The sequence below is a fragment of the Sus scrofa genome, chromosome 16 (genome assembly GCF_054392235.1).
Source record: "Sus scrofa isolate SSC_HxYL_T2T_F1_AM1 chromosome 16, Sscrofa_HxYL_maternal_Yorkshire_Landrace_v2.0, whole genome shotgun sequence".
Lineage (NCBI taxonomy): Eukaryota > Metazoa > Chordata > Mammalia > Artiodactyla > Suidae > Sus > Sus scrofa.
In genome coordinates, this window is record NC_139398.1 from 56,195,000 (window position 1) to 56,211,299 (window position 16,300).

At 37.8% G+C, this 16,300-nt stretch overlaps 1 protein-coding gene across 15 annotated transcripts in view; it reads left to right on the forward strand.

The window, feature by feature from the left end:
* The window catches only part of NLN (neurolysin), a 108,948-nt gene that overhangs the window by 33,039 nt on the left and 59,609 nt on the right, over positions 1-16,300 (forward strand). For all 15 annotated transcript variants that reach the window (XM_085001611.1, XM_005672488.4, XM_085001612.1 and 12 more), the window contains 2 exon segments: positions 1,267-1,526; positions 6,430-6,578. In XM_085001611.1, the coding sequence (XP_084857737.1) occupies positions 1,267-1,526; positions 6,430-6,578 (409 nt within the window).

A 16,300-nucleotide genomic window follows, 5' to 3' on the forward strand; every position in this document is an offset into this window, starting at 1 on the left:
CAGCAAATATGAGCCTCATCTGCAACCTACACCACAGCTCACAGCAACTCCAGATCCTTAACCCACTGAGTGAAACCAGGGATTGAACCCAAGTCCTCATGGGTGCTAGTCGGGTTTGTTATTGCTGAGCCAAAGGGAACTTCTGGTATTATTGTTTTTTTTTTTTTTTTTTTTTTGGCCTTTTGCCATTTCTTGGGCCACTCCCGTGGCATATGGAGGTTCCCAGGCTAGGGGTCGAATTAGAGCTGTAGCTGCCAGCCTACACCAGAGCCACAGCAATTCAGGATCCGAGCCACGTCTGCAACCTACACCACAGCTCACGGCAACGCCACATCGATAACCTACTGAGCAAAGGCAGGGATCGAACCTGCAACCTCATGGTTCCTAGTCAGATTCGTCAACCACTGCGCCACCACGGGAACTCCTGGTATTATTCTTAATTGTTTTCTTTATCTTTTAGAATAATGCCAGTTTATTTTCCAAGTCTTAAATTCAAATTGCCATAGTTAATTTACATGAAATTTTGGCAAAATATTTTTTTTAATTGTTGTTCAGTAAAGAGAATTTTGAAAATGTTTCCTTGCTGAATCTCAAAACGTTTTTTTGAGTCTTTATACTTAGTAGTGGACATTAGCAGAGGAAAAATGTTTAAAGAAAGAGTACTGATTTAATTTATGAAGGGCAATTATTATGTCTTTGACACCTAACTATTTCTCCATGTGATTTAATTACATAAACAATTCAGTGTTCAGAAAGTCCAAGTTACATTAATTCTATAACTATTCAACAACAACAAAAAAGAAAACACAAGAGTATTCAGCTTTGTGCTTAAGTAGTCACTGAAGAGAAATTTGCTCAATTTTATTAGAGAGTTCTTTTAATTTTAAATTTAATTAGATATTACACATTTGTGGGAGTTTGGGGCTTTTTTTGTTGTTGTTGTTTTTTGTTTTTTGTATTTTTAGGCCACCATCCATGGCATATGGAGGTTCCCAGGCTAGGGGTCCAATCAGAGCTACAGCTGCCAGATTACACCACAGCCACGGCAATGCTGGGTCTGAGCTACATCTGTGACCTACACCACAGCTCACAGCAGTGCCCAATCCTTAACCCAGTGAGTGAGACCAGGGATAGAACCCGTGTCCTCATGGATACTAGCCGGTTTCGTTACCCCGAGCCACAACAGAACTCCCAATATTACATATTTGTGTTGACTTTGGACCAACAGAAATGTCTAATTTTTATCCCTTTTCTAACTCTTCTTAGGGTTGGTGGTTCCGGGATTTTATTGAGAATGACTTTAGGGAAAGAAGCAATGTCTCCTCTTCAGGCAATGTCTTCCTATACTGTGGATGGCAGAAATGTTTTAAGATGGGATCTTTCACCAGAGCAAATTAAAAGAAGAACTGAGGAGCTGATTGCGCAGACCAAACAGGTGTATGATGATATTGGAATGCTTGACATTGAAGAGGTAACTTATGAGAACTGTTTGCAGGCACTGGCAGATGTGGAAGTGAAGTATATAGGTGAGTAGGATGCAAAAGCACATCGATATTTCATTTTGTGGGCACATATACCATTTTATGCCTTCTGTCTTGGCAGTTCATTTTCCAGTTTTACAGGATATTGATTTTTGCTTAATGATTAATCATAATTGCTTAGAATTTATATTATCCAAGATTAAAGATTTTTTATTATGTGGCAAAGGTGCTATAAAATGTATACCCTCATTACAACTGGTTTTTGGAGAGCAATATATATCAAAACTTTTAATAGCCATAAAAAAGAACCCAAGTAATGCCATTTGCAGCAACATAGATGGAACTGGAGATTCTCATAATAAGTCAGGTAAGTCAGAAAGAGAAAATCAAATACCATATGATATCACTTATATGTGGAATCTAAAATATGGCACAGATGAACCTATCTACTGAACAGAAACAAAGTCATGGACATAGAAAACAGACTTGTGGTTGCCAGGGGGAAGGGGAAGGAAGTAGGATGGACTGGGAGTTTGGAGTTAGTAGATACAAACTGTTAATTTTAAAATGGATAAGCAATGAGGCCCTGCTGTATAGCACAGGGAACTATATCCAGTCACTTGTGATAGAACTTGATGGAAGATAATATGAGGAAAAGAATGTGTATATGTGTAACTGGGTCACTTTGCTGTACAGCAGAAATTGACAGAACATTGTAAATCCACTATAATTTTTAAAAAATGTCTTAATTGCTATAAAACATATACCCTGATGACATCTGCTTTCTGAAGAGCAATATATTATCAAACTTTTAAGAAGTTCATACCCTAGCCCAGTATTAATTGTACATCTCACATTTATATAATCTAAGGAAATATTCAGGTATAGGAAAAATCATGTATAAATTTATGTATAAACATTGTATAAATTTATCATAGCAGAAGCTTGGAAATAACCCATAAGTGTCAACCAGTAGACTAGCTAAATAAACTATGATACATTTACCTTTTATAACATTATGTAGCCATGAAAGTCATGTTTAGAAACAGTATTTAGTAACATTAAGACAAAGAAAGATGGACTTCCCTGGTGGCTCGGTGGGTTAAGGATCCAGCATTGTCACTGCTGTGGCTCAGGTCACTGCTGTGGGGGCAAGTTCAATCCCTGGCCCTGAAACTTCTGCATGCCATGGGTGTGGCAAAAAAAAAAAAAAAAAAAAAAAGAAAACTAGAAGAAAACAAATTTTAATAATCACCAGTATCTTGGGTACTAGGTTTATAGTTGATTTTTAATTTAATTTTTATGCTTTTCTCTGTTCTCCATATTTCCTATATTTAAAATATATTCTTTTTATAATACAAGTATTAGACCCTTTGGTTATAAGGAATGAAGATTTATACTAGTTACCTCAAAGGACTGGGTATATTTTGTAGGATGATTATGACTAAACAAACCTGACTGAGTATCCAGGCTTCATAAGAACATAAGCTATCTGTAGAATGGAGTATCATAAACATCTATATATATTCTGGAATTTACAGAATCCTGAACAGCCCTAGTGATCTAGCTATGTCTTTACCCCACCAAGAGTTGCCTACCCTATTCCCCTCCCATAATAGAGACTTGGCTACTTTCTCTTACCTCTTCATTTCTGGCCTCTTACTATCCACTGCTTCGTTCTCATTAATGGCCATTAAATCTTTTTCTTTTTCTTTTTTTGCTTTTTTAGGGCCATATTTGCAGCATATGGAGGTTCCCAGGCTAGGGGTTGAATCAGAGCTGCAGCTGCTGACCTACACCACAGCCACAACAATGTAGGACCCAAGCTGTGTCTGCGACCTACACCACAGCTCACAGCAACGCCGGATCCTTAGCCCACTGAGCAAGGCCAGGGATCAAACCAGCATCCTCATGGATTCTAACCAGATTCATTTTCACTGTGCCATGAAAGGTACTCCCTGGCCATTAAATCTTGTTATGAGCCTTGACTTTGAATTCATAAGTAAAAAGAAATCTGGTTGGTCTTGCAGTCAAAGTCGAAGTTGGTCCCCATTCAGCGGACCTTTCCCAGCTGGCTATTTTTTTTTTTTTTTCCCCTGTCTTTTTGTCCTTTTTAGGGCCCAACCACGGCATATGGTGGTTCCCAGGCTAGGGGTCTAATCGGAGCTATAGCCGCCGGCCTACACCAGAGCCACAGCAATGTGGGATCTGAGCCCCATCTGCGACCTATACACCACAGCTCAAGGCAACACCAGATCCTTAACCCACTGGACAAGGCCAGGGATCGAACCCGCAATCTCATGGTTCCTAGTTGGATTCGTTAACCACTGTGCCACGATAGGAACTCTCCAGCTGGCAATTTAATATTGTATCTCCCACACTGTGTATGATTTGTTCTTGGTTCACATGCTCACTTCTTCACTCACTTACGGCTAAGACAGTGTGCCATCCTGCTAGCTCATGCTTTTAACAAATACAAAAATCAGTGGAGAAAAAAAAAAAAACTTTTTTTAAACATAATTATCTTAAATTCTATTTTACCACTCAATCATACATCTTTTAAATATACCTTTAGTTTTGTGATATTTGTTCTTGCTCTCCTGCAAATTTATCTTTGTGGGTTAATCACAAAAATGTTTGAGTTTGAGAAGAGATTTTTATTTTTATTTTATATGTTTAATTTTTTTGCTTTTTAGGGCCGTACCCGCAGCATATGGAAATTCCCAGGTTAGGGGTTGAATCAGAGCTGGAGCTGGCCTACACCACAGCCACAGTGACGCCAGATCTGAGCTGCGTCTGCAGCATACACCACAGCTCACAGCTATGCCGGATCCTTAACCCACTGAACGAGGCCAGGGATCGAACCTACAACCTCATGGTTCCTAGTAGGATTCGTTTCAGCTTTGCCAGGATCATAACTCTGAGAAGAGAGTTTTAAAGACTAACAATCTCTTATTTGTGTATGTTTTCAGAGTTCATTCTGCCACCTGCAATAGCTGTTAAAACCACATTTGTCTAGTGTCAGGTACCGAGCATCAGCATTATTTATAGCTTGACAGTGAGAACATAAGTCCGCTTCCAGATCTTTGTGGCAAAGTAAGGAAGGAAATGGTTTTCAGTATTATTGTTTGTTTAAGAATATGTTTCCACTTTTAGACTCCTGCATTTTGTTCTGCTCATTTAAGTTCTTGAGCAATTTTAATCCCTCGTATTATCTTTTTCAGCGAATTTTAAAAAGTAAACAGAAATTGTAACTCTGTATTTAACTCACTTAAACAAGTGTTGTATGTATTAAATTTTATATCTTAAGTTCCATTCTTTCTTTACTCAAAGGACAAAAAAAGATATATTACATCATATCCTAAAATAATTATCTAAATTGATTTTTTAAAAAGAGACATTTTGACTTTATTGGGATTTTGTTTGTTGTTGTTGTTTTTGTTTTGTTTTTGCTTATCAGGGCTGCACCTGTGGCATATGGAGGTCCCAGGCTAAGGTCTGATCGGAGCTACAGCTGCCAGCCTGTGCCACAGCTACAGCAACGGCAGATCCGAGCTTCGTCTGCGACCTACACCACAGCTCACAGCAATGCCGGATCCTTAACCCACTGAGCAAGGCCTGGGATTGAACCTGCAACCTCATGGTTCCTAGTCAGATTCGTTTCTGCTGTGCCACAACAGGAACTCCTGAATTTATTCAGATTTTTATGGCATTTTTTTTTTTACATTGTACAATGTTGTAAGAGGACTCATGTAAGTTATCTTGTTTAGTTGGGCAATTTCATGTTATGTAAAGGTTAGCTTTACTGTCTACCATGTATCACATGTGTAAATTTTACCTATTTACAATACCTTCAACAATACCTTCAAAGTTGTAAAGATAAAAATGTATTCGTTGTCACAGCATAATCACAACTATCACTATAAGCCCATACTGATTTTTTCCTATAGTATGAGTATTTCACTGATATCAGATACAAATGTATAAATATTACAACCACCAAATTTTTTTAATAATGATTTTTATTTTTTCCATTATAGCTGGTTTACAGTGTTCTGTCAATTTTCTACTATACACCAAGGTGACCCATTGGCAAATGAAAGTTCCCAGGCTAGGGGATGAATTGGAGCTGCAGCCGCCAGGCTATGCCACAGCCACAGCCACATAGGATCCAAGCCAGATCTTCAACCTACACCACAGCTCATGGCAATGCTAGATCCTTAACCTCCTGATGGAGGGAAGGGATCAAATCTGCATCCTCATGATAACTAGTCAGGTTTGTAACCTGCTGAGCCAGAGTGGGAACCTCCTTCATGTATTTTTTCATACCCCGAACTCCAAGACTGTAAGATGCCTCAGTATAAGAACTGCATCTGGACTTCCCCTTGTGGCACAGCAGAAACGAACCCGACTAGGAACCACGAGGTTGCGGGTTCGCTCCCTGGCCTGGCTCAGTGGATTAAGGATCTGGTGTTGCCGTGAGCTGTGGTGGATCGCAGATGTGGCTCGGATCTGGCGTTGCTGTGGCTGTGGCGTAGGCCAGTGGGTACAGCTCCGATTAAAGCCCTAGCTTGGGAACCCTCATATGCCGCGGGTATACCCCTAAAAAGACAAAAAGACAGAATAAATATAAAGTACAATTCAATAGCAAAAAAAAAAAAAAAAATTCAACAACGACCAAAAAAAGAACTGCATCTTTTTTCCCCTACATTCCCAGTTAATAAATTGCACCCTAGATATGCTTCGATAAGTACTCAGTACACACCCTATTTTTCCTAATAATGCCACTGGAATAGCCAAGTCCTGCATTTGATGCTGTTTTTTGATAACCTTAGGATCCTTTACAGAAACTATAAAATTGAAAAACTTACAATCATTCGTCTAGGTATGAGGCGTTTTTATTATTTCTGATTCGATGAGTCCATATGGTCTTTTGCTCTATTAACAGTGGAACGAACCATGCTAGACTTTCCCCAGCATGTCTCCTCTGACAAAGAAGTACGAGCAGCAAGTACAGAAGCAGACAAAAGACTTTCTCGTTTTGATATTGAGATGAGCATGAGAGAAGATATCTTTCTGAGAATTGTTCGTTTAAAGGTAAATGATGTTTTAAATCTCTTTAGAAGAAAAAAAAAAAAAAACCAGAGTAAAAATAAAAACCTTTTACCAATGATAAAAAGTATTTGAGAAGCTCCCTCTGTTGCACAGCAGGTTAAGGATCCAGTGTTGTTTCTGCAGCAGTGCAAGTTCCATCCCTGGCCTGGCACAGCGTGTTAAGAATCTGTCATTGGAGTTCCCGTCGTGGCGCAGTGGTTAACGAATCCGACTAGGAACCATGAGGTTGCGGGTTCAATCCCTGCCCTTGCTCAGTGGGTTAACGGTCTGGCGTTGCCGTGAGCTGTGGTGTAGGTTGCAGACGCGGCTTGGATCCCGCGTTTCTGTGGCTCTGGCATAGGCCGGTGGCTACAGCTCCGATTTGACCCCTAGCCTGGGAACCTCCATATGCCGTGGGAGCGGCCCAAAGAAATAGCAAAAAAGACAAAAAAAAAAAAAAAAAAGAATCTGTCATTGCCACAGCTGTTGCGTAGGTTGCAGCTGTGGCTTGGATTCAGTCCCTGGCCTGGGAACTTCCATATGCTGTGGGTACAATCAGAAAAAAAAGTATTTGAATGTTCCTAGATTTTGTTTCTAATAATTATAATAATGGGCACAGCATATTGTTATATAATTTTATATCACTTAGGTTTATGTTCAGTTATTAATTACACTCGCTTAAAATTAAGGCCGAGCATAAAACGGTGTATATCTGTAATTCTAAGTCTTCTCTATAAATACTGTGTAGTTTTGGCCAAAATACTCATCACATTCTATTGATGTTTCATGCTAGAGGCATTCCTGTCTGTCATCCTTATATTTTTTAGGACTCATGGATATTATGGATAATGAATGCTCTTAAGGGGATCTTCCTTCCGTGTTGCTGGTCTTTTCATCGCCAATGTTAATTTGTTTCCTAACATTTTCTTATCTTTGCTTTGAATTTTTATTTTCATTGCACTCAGCAATTTGTTTGGAAAACAACCAGTGTTTTACAATACTAGGCATTTCTGTTTAATTTTGTATGTTGTATGTGCAAAAAAAATCTCAAAATTGTGCTCCTTTTAGCAAATTATGACAAGAGTTGAAATAAAAAAAGTTTAATTTCATTTTATTTGTAAGTCGCTTTAGAATATATAATCAAGACTTTTAGACACATAAGACTTACCTGCTGTCTACATTCTCAAGACATTTTTCACCCTATAATTTGTATTCATCTATGTGCTTCATAATTTTCCATCTCTCACGCTATAAAAGTAACAAATTAAAACAATGTTATGATTATTCTTTACTAGTTTAATTGTTCTCTTTTCAACTTTTGACCCCAGTGTTATTCTGGGAAATTCAAATCATGGCCCTTATAGTCTCCTATTTTTTTTTTTTTTTTTTTTGGTTTTAACTCAGTGAATTTTATTACATTTATAGTTGTATAGTGCTCATCACAACCCAATTTTACAGCATTTCCATCCCAAACCCCCAGCCCATCCCTCCCCCGACAACCTTTGGAAATCCTAAGTTTTTTAGAGTCTGTAAGTCAGTATCTGTTCTGCAAAGAAGATCATTATATCCTTTTTTAGATTCCACTTTTAAGTGGTAGCATATGACATTTGTGTCTCATTGTCTCACTGACTTCACTTAGCATGATAATTTCTAGGTCCATCCATGTGGCTGCAAATGCCATTATTTCATTCCTTTTTGTGGCTAAGTAATATTCCATTGTGTATTTAAACCACATTGTCTTTATCCATTCCTGTGGATGGACATTTAGGTTGCTTTCATATCTTGGTTATTGTATATAGTGCTGCAGTGAACACTGGAGGACATGTACTTTTTCAAGTCATGGTTTTCCCTGGATAGATGCCCAGGAGTGGGATTGCTGGATCAAATGGTAATTCTAGTTTTAGTTTTTTGAGGAATCTCCATACTGTTTGCCATAGTGGTTGCACCAATTTACATTCCCACCAAGAGTGTAAGAGGGTTCCCTTTTCCCCACACCTTCTCCAGCATTTACTTTGTAGGCTTTTTGATAACAGCCATTCTGGCTGGTCTAATGTGGTACCTCATAGTAGTTTTGATTCACATTTTTCTAGTAAATAGTGATGTTGAACATCTTTTCAAGTGTTTTTTTGCCATCTATATGTCTTCTTTGGAGAATTATCTGTTTAGATCTTCTGCCCATTTTTTGTTGAGGTTTTTTTTTTTTTTTTTTTTTTTGGTAATAAGCTGCAGGAAGTGTTTATATGTTTTGGAGAGATTAATCCCTTTTCAGTCGCTTCATGTGCAAATATTTTCTCCCATTCTGTGGGTTGTCTTTTCATTTCATTAGGGTTTCTTTTCTGTGTAAAAACTTTTGAGTTATATTAGATCCCATTTGTTTATTTTTGGTTTTATTGTCATAAAAGATATTGCTGTGGTTTATGTTGGAGAGTGTTCAGCCTATGTTTTCCTCCAAGAGTTTTGTAATATCCAGTCTTATATTTAAGTCTTTAATCCATTTTGAGTTTATTTTTGTGTATGGTGTTAGGGAGTGTTCTAATTTCATTCTTTTACATGTAGCTGTCCAGTTTTCCCAGCACCATTTGTTGAATGAACTGTATTTTCCCCATTGTATATTCTTACCTCCTTTATCATAGATTAGTTGACTGTAGGTCCGTTAGAAACTAATTCTGGGCTTTCTGTCCAGTTTGACCGATCTACCTTTCTTTTGTACCAGTACCATACTGTTTTGATGTCTGTAGCTTTGTAGTATAGTCTTATGCCAGGGGGCCTGATTCCTCCAGCTCCATTTTTCTGAGGATGGCTTTGGCTGGTCTGGGTCTTTTGTGCTTTAATATTTTTAAAACAATCTTTAAAATATTCTGTTATAGTTCCATGAAAAATATCATTGGTAATTTGATGGGGATTGCATTGAATCTGTAGATTACCTTGGGTAGTATAGTCACAATGTTGAGTCTTCTACTCCAAGAGCATGGTATATCTTTCCATCAGATTGTGTCATCTTTGATTTTTTTTTTTTTTTTTTTGCTCTTTTAGGGCCTCACTTGCAACACATGGAAGTTCCCAGGCTCTAGGGGTCAAATAAGAGCTACAGCTCCCAGCCTGTGCCACAACACTGCAAGGTCTGAGCTGCATCTTTGACCTACACCACAGCTCATGGTAATGCCAGATCCTTAACCCACTGAGTGGGGTCAGAGATCAAACCCACATCCTCATGGATCCTAGTCAGGATCTTTACTGCTGAGCCATGACGGGAATTCATCTTTGATTTCTTTCATTGGCTTCTTGTAGTTTTCAGAGTACAAGTCTTTTGTCTCTTTAGGTAGGTTTATTCCTAGGTATTTTATTCTTTTTGATGTGACAGTTAATAGGATTGTTTCCCTAATTTCTCTTTCTGGTCTTTCATTGTTAGTAAATAGAAATGCAGTTGATTTCTATTAATTTTGTATCCCGCAAGTTTACCAAATTCATTGATGAGCTCTAACAGTTTTCTGGTAGCATCTTTAGGATTTTCATGGAATGGTATCATGTCATCTGCAAACAGTGATAGTTTTACTTCTTTTCCAATTTGGAATCCTTTTATCTCTTTTTCTTCTCTGATAGCCATGGCTAGGATTTCCAAAATTATGTTGAATGGTAGTGGCAAGAGCAGACATCCTTGTCTTGTTCCCTATCTCAATGGGAATTCTTTTAGCTTTTCATCATTCAGAATGATTTTAGCTGTGGGTTTATCATATATGGTCTTTATTATGTTGAGGTAGGTCCCCTCTGTGCCCACTTTCTGCAGGAATTTTATCAGAAATGGGTGTTGGATTTTGTCAAAAGCTTTTTCTGCATCTATTGAGAGAATCATATGATTTTTATTCTTCTATTTGTTAATGTGGTGTATCACAGACAAACTTGTAGATATTGAAAAATACTTGCATCCCTGGGATAAATCCCACTTGATCATGATGTACAATCCTTTTAATGTATTGCTGAATTTGTTTTTCTAATATTTTTGTTGAGGAGTTTTACATCTATGTTCATCAGTGATATTGACCTATAATTTTCTTTCTTTTTTTTGTGGTATCTTTGTCTGGTTTTGCTATCAGGTTGGTGATGGCCTCATAGAATGAGTTTGGGTGTGTTTCTTCTTCTGCAATTTTTTAGAATAGTTTGAGAAGTATAGGTGTTAGCTCTTCTCTAAATGTTTAATAGAATTCACCTGTGAAGCCATCTGTTCCTTAACTTCCGTTTGTTAGAAGTTTTTTAATCGTAGTTTCAATTTCAGTCCTTGTGATTGGTCCATTCATCTTTTCTATTTCATCTTGGTCTAGTCTTGGAAGATTGTACTTTTCTAAGAATTTGTCCATTTCTTCTCAATTGTCCGTTTTATTGGCATATAGTTGCATATAGTGGTCTCATATGAGCCTTTGTATTTCTGTGATGTCTGCTGTAACTTCTTTTTCATTTCTCATTTTACTGATTTAAGTCCTCTCTTTTTCTTGATTAGTCTGGCTAAAGGTTTATTGATTTTGTTGATCTTTTCAAAGAACCAACTTTTCATTTCATTGATCTTTTCTATGGTTTTCTTCTTTTATTTCACTGATTTCTGCTCTGATCTTTATGGTTTCTTTCGTTCTGCTACCTTTTGGGTTTTGTTTGTTCTTCTTTCTCTTATTGATTTAGGTGTAAAGTTAGGTTGTTTATTTGAGCTTTTTCTTGTTACCTGAGTTAGGCTTGTATTGCTATAAACTTCCCTCTTAGAACTGTTTTTGCTGCATCCCAAAGGTTTTGGATTGTTGTGTCTTTGTTGTCATTTGCTTCTAGATATTTTTTAATTTCCTCTTTTATTTCTTCAGTGATCCATTGGTTATTTAGTAGTATGTTGTTTACTCTCCACACGTTGGTGTTTTTTGCAGTTTTGTTCTTGTTGATTTCCAGTTGTATAGCATTGTGGTCCAAAAAGAGGCTTGATGTGATTTCAATTTTTTTTTTTTTTTGGTCTTTTTTTATTTTTAGAGACACACCCATAGCTATGGAAGTTCACAGGCTAGGGGTCAAATCAGTGCTGTGGCTGTCAGCCTGCACCACAGCCACAGCAGTGTTGGATCCAAGCCAGGTCTGTGACATACACCACAGCTCACGGAAACACCAGATCCTTAACCCACTGAGCAAGGCCAGGGATAGAACCCTCAACCTCATGGATATTAGTCAGATTCGTTACCACTGAGCCTTGATGGGAACTCCAAAATGATTCAGTTTTCTTAAATTTACCAAGGCTTGATTTGTTGCCCAGAATGTGGTCTGTCCTAGGTAATGATCCATGTGCACTTGAGAAGAAAAGAATGTGTATTCTGTGGCTTTTGGATGGAATGTTCTATAAATCTCTCTTAAGTCTATCTGGTCTAATGCATCATTTAACGTCTGTATTTCCTTGTTGATTTTCTGTCTGGATGATCTCTCCATTGCTGTAAGTGATGTGCTAAAGCCCCCTTCTATTATTGTGTTATTGTCAGTTTCTCCTTTTAAGGTTGTTAGCAGTTGCCTTATATATTGAGGTGATCCTATGTTTGGAGCATATATATTTACAATTGCTGTATCTTCTTGGATTGATCCTTTGATTATTATGTAATATTTGTCTTTTTTTCGTATAATATTCTTTATTGTAAGGTCTGTTTTTTCTGATATGAATATTACTACTCCAGTTTTCATTTCTTTCCTTTGGTTGAGGCATTTAGTTCATTTATATTTAAGGTAATTATTGATATGAATGTTTTTATTGCCATTTGTTTAACTGTTTTGGATTTGTTCTTGTTGGCCTTTTTTCTTCCCTTCTCTTGTTCTCTTATGGTTTGATAACTGTCTTTAGTGTTATATTTGGATTGCTTTTTCTTATTTGTGTGTATCTGTGGTAGATTTTTGGTTTGCAGTTACCATGAAGTTTTGACATAGGAGTGTGTATATACACACTCACACACACACAAGATTGTTTTAAATTGTTGGTCTCTTAAGTTTTGACATAGGAGTGTGTATACACACACACACACAAGATTGTTTTCAAATTGTTGGTCTCTTAATTGCAAATGCATCTCCATTGTCCTGCATTTATTCCCTTGTCTTCTCACAATTTCCCTGGTTTTAGTAGCATATTTGTGTGTGGATGATTTCCTGCCATTACTGTATATATGCCTTTACTGGTGAGCCTTGTCATTTGTAATGTTTTGTAAAGTTTTGGTCTTTTCTTTTCCACCTAGAAAAGTTCCTTTAGTATTTCTTGTAAAGCTGATTTAGTGGTGATTTCTTTTAGCTTTTGCATATCTGTAAAACTTTTGATTTCTCCTTCAAATCTGAATGAGAGCCTTGCTGGGTAGAGTAATCTTGGTTGGAGATTTTTTTCCTTTCATTACATTAAGTATATTGTGCCACTCCCTTCTGGCCTGCAGAGTTTATGCTAAAAAATCTGCCAGTAACCTTATTGGGGTTTCCTTGTATGTTATTTGTTTCTTTTCCCTTGCTGCTTTCATTATTTTCTCTTTGTCTTTAATTTTGGTCAGTTTGATTAATATGTGTCTCAGGTTGTTCCTCCTTGGGTTTATTTTATATGGTACTCATTGTGCTTCCTGGATTTGAGTGAGTGATTCCTTTCCTTTGTAAGGGAAGTTTTCAGCTATTATCTCTTCAGATATTTTCTCTGTCCCTTTCTCTCTCTCTTCTCCTTCTGGCACCCCTATAGTATGGATGTTGTTGCATTTAACATTGTTCCAGAGTTCTCTTAGACTCTCTTCATTTCTTTGTAATCTTTTCTCTCTTTTCTGTTCCACATCAGTGATTTCCACTAGTCTGTCTTCCACCTTGCTTATTCATTCTTCTGCCTCCTGTTTTCTGCTATTGTTGCTTCTAGTGAATTTTTTATTTCAGTTATTATATTTTGCATCTCTGCTTGTTTAATCCTTAAATCTTCTATTTCTCTGCTCATTGTTTCTTGTAATTTATCAATCTTTCCCTCACTTTCTCCCTAAGATCTTGAATTACCTTCTATCGTCAGTCTAAAGTTTTTTTCCTGAAGGTTGTTAATCTCCGGATCACTTAACTGTTTTTCTGGGTTTTTTCCTTGTTCCCTTATCTGAGTCCTAATTCTCTGCCTTTTCATTTTGTATAGATGTTTAGTGTGGTCTCCTTTTTGCAGACAACAGGGTGGTAGCATCTCTTGCTTCGGATATCTGCCCCCCTTGTGGCTGAAGTTGGTATGCGTGCTTGCTGCAGGCTTCCTGATGGGAGGGATTGGTGCCTGCCCACTGGTAGGTAGAGATGATTTTTCTCTCTCTGGTGGGTGGGGCTTTGTCTCCAGGTGAAATTAGAGGGGGCTCTGTGCCTAGGGGATCTTTAGGCCCAAAGCTGTTTGCTGATAAGTGGGGCTGTGTTCCCACCCAGATTATCATTTGGCCTCGAGCTTCTCAGCCTGATGGGTGGGGCCAGATTTTTCCCAAATGGCCATCTCTAGAGGAGTACACACTGATGATTATTCCCAAGACCTTACCTCCAATGTCTTACACCCACAACGAGCTGCAGTCAGCCCCTGTTTTCCTAGGAGATCCTCCAAGAATTGCAGTCAGGTCTAACCCAGATTCCTGTGGAGCCCCTGCTTTGCCCTGGGACCCAGTGCACATGAATGCTTGTGCGTACCTTTCAAGAATGGAGTCTCCAATTCCCCCAGTTCTGTGGAGCTCCTGCACACAAGCCCCGCTGGCCCTCAAAGCCAAATGTTCTGGGGGTTTCTCCTCCCAATGACAGATCCCGAGGCATGGGAACCTGACATGGTGCTCAGGACTCTTACTCCTATGGGTGAGCCTCTGCGTTACAGTTACTTTCCAGTCTCCCCACTGCCCCCTGGTAGGTAGGGGGTTTCTTATATTGTGTAATCACCCCTCCTCCTGTCTTGATGTGGCCTTCTCTTTGTCTCCTGGAGTAGGATATCTTTTTCTATAGATTACAGTCTGTTTGGTTGAAGGTTGTTCAGCAGTTGGTTGTAATACTGTTGCTTTTATGAGAGGTGAGCTCCAGTCCTTCTACCCTGCCATCTTAATGCCCTAGTCTCCTATTTTTATTTTGTCCAGAAATAATCTAATTTCTTTTCCATCCGGATGTTATATATGTACTTTAGAACTTTTCCTCCAGTATTTTTAATTTCCTTTGATTAATTCTTTTCATCCTGACATTTAAGTTCCCATTTGGGATTTTCTAGCCTCAAAAGGTTATTGGAATCTTAATATTATTAATTGAGTCTAATTTTTTGGTTACTGTTTCACTGTCTCTGATTCTTATAAATGTTATCAAGATAAGAGACATTTGTCATTTTAAATTTCTCTGTTATACTTTTAAATTTTGTATATATTGAACTCTGATACCACTAAATTTGGGAATAAATTGCTACTTGTATAGTAGACTAGACAGGCAGTAGCCTCGCACAGTGTAAGTGACCTGATAAGCACAAGTACATTCTTCCGATTTGTTCGTTTATTTGAGCTGATTCACTTCAGGGTTTTATTATATTAATTTACAATAGTTTCAGATTTGGTTCCATAATTTTTCCTCTTTCCAAAGGAGTTTATTCTCATAATGTGGTTTATTGTGTGAACATTTTTAGGGTCATTTACAATGATAAGGCTACATCATGATAATGAAAAATAACTATTGTGTTTGTTTATGCATTGGAGCTTATTTGGTGAATTTAAGTACCTTTTCTGACAAATAGTTATATTTTTTATTCAATATTTTTAAAAATCTAGAACTCTCAGTATCAGTCTTCTGCTAGAGTTGGATACTTTAATAGATGTTAAATCTCATTCTGTACATATCTAAAAGACAATGTTAGATGTATCTAAATCTGTTTTTCTCTGTAACACCGTAAGTAAAATAGGGCATTATGATGTAATACTTAAGCCTTCATGAGGCTAAGTAATAGGATTTTAAATTTATGTAGAGTCATCAATTTCAGGCATCCTCTGCTAAAATGAGGATGTTCTGAGTAATATTAAGGTCTTGAGATACCACCAATATATACAACAAACAAATATATATATATATTTTTTTATGGCCACACTCCATGGCATATGGAAGTTACCAGGCCAGGGATTGAATCTGAGCCACAGCTGTAGCAACACCAGATACTTCGACCCACTGTGCTGGGCCAGGGCTTGAACCCACACTTCCACAGTGACCCAAGCCGCTGCATTGCCACAGCAAGAATTCCCCAAATATATTATCTTAAGTAGATATAAAATTATATGTTAGTTCTTGTGTTATTTTTCACTTAAGATTGGTGAGGAGAAATGTGGAGTTACTTTTCACAGTTCTTTATGGCAAAATCTGTGCTCAATATGCATTCTCGTTACCTGCTTTTGTTTGGTTGGTTTAATTTTTTTGTTGTAGTTGATTTACAATGTTCTGTCAGTTTCTGCTGTGACTAGTTACCTGTTAATGTATAACATATTATTTGAAAACTTAGTGGCTGAACATACCCACAGTCATTTTATCTTCTTGCCATTTCTATGGATCAGGAATTCAGGAAGGTATCAGTTGGGCAGTTCTGGCTCAGGGTCTTGTGTTCGGTTTCAGGCAGTGGTGGCTGGAGCTTGCACATGTAGAGGCTCCCTGGGCATCTCTATCTTCATGTCCCATCAGGGCACCTCCACATGTCTCTTTGTGTGGCTCCTTTGGACTTCCTCACAGCATGGCAGCATGAA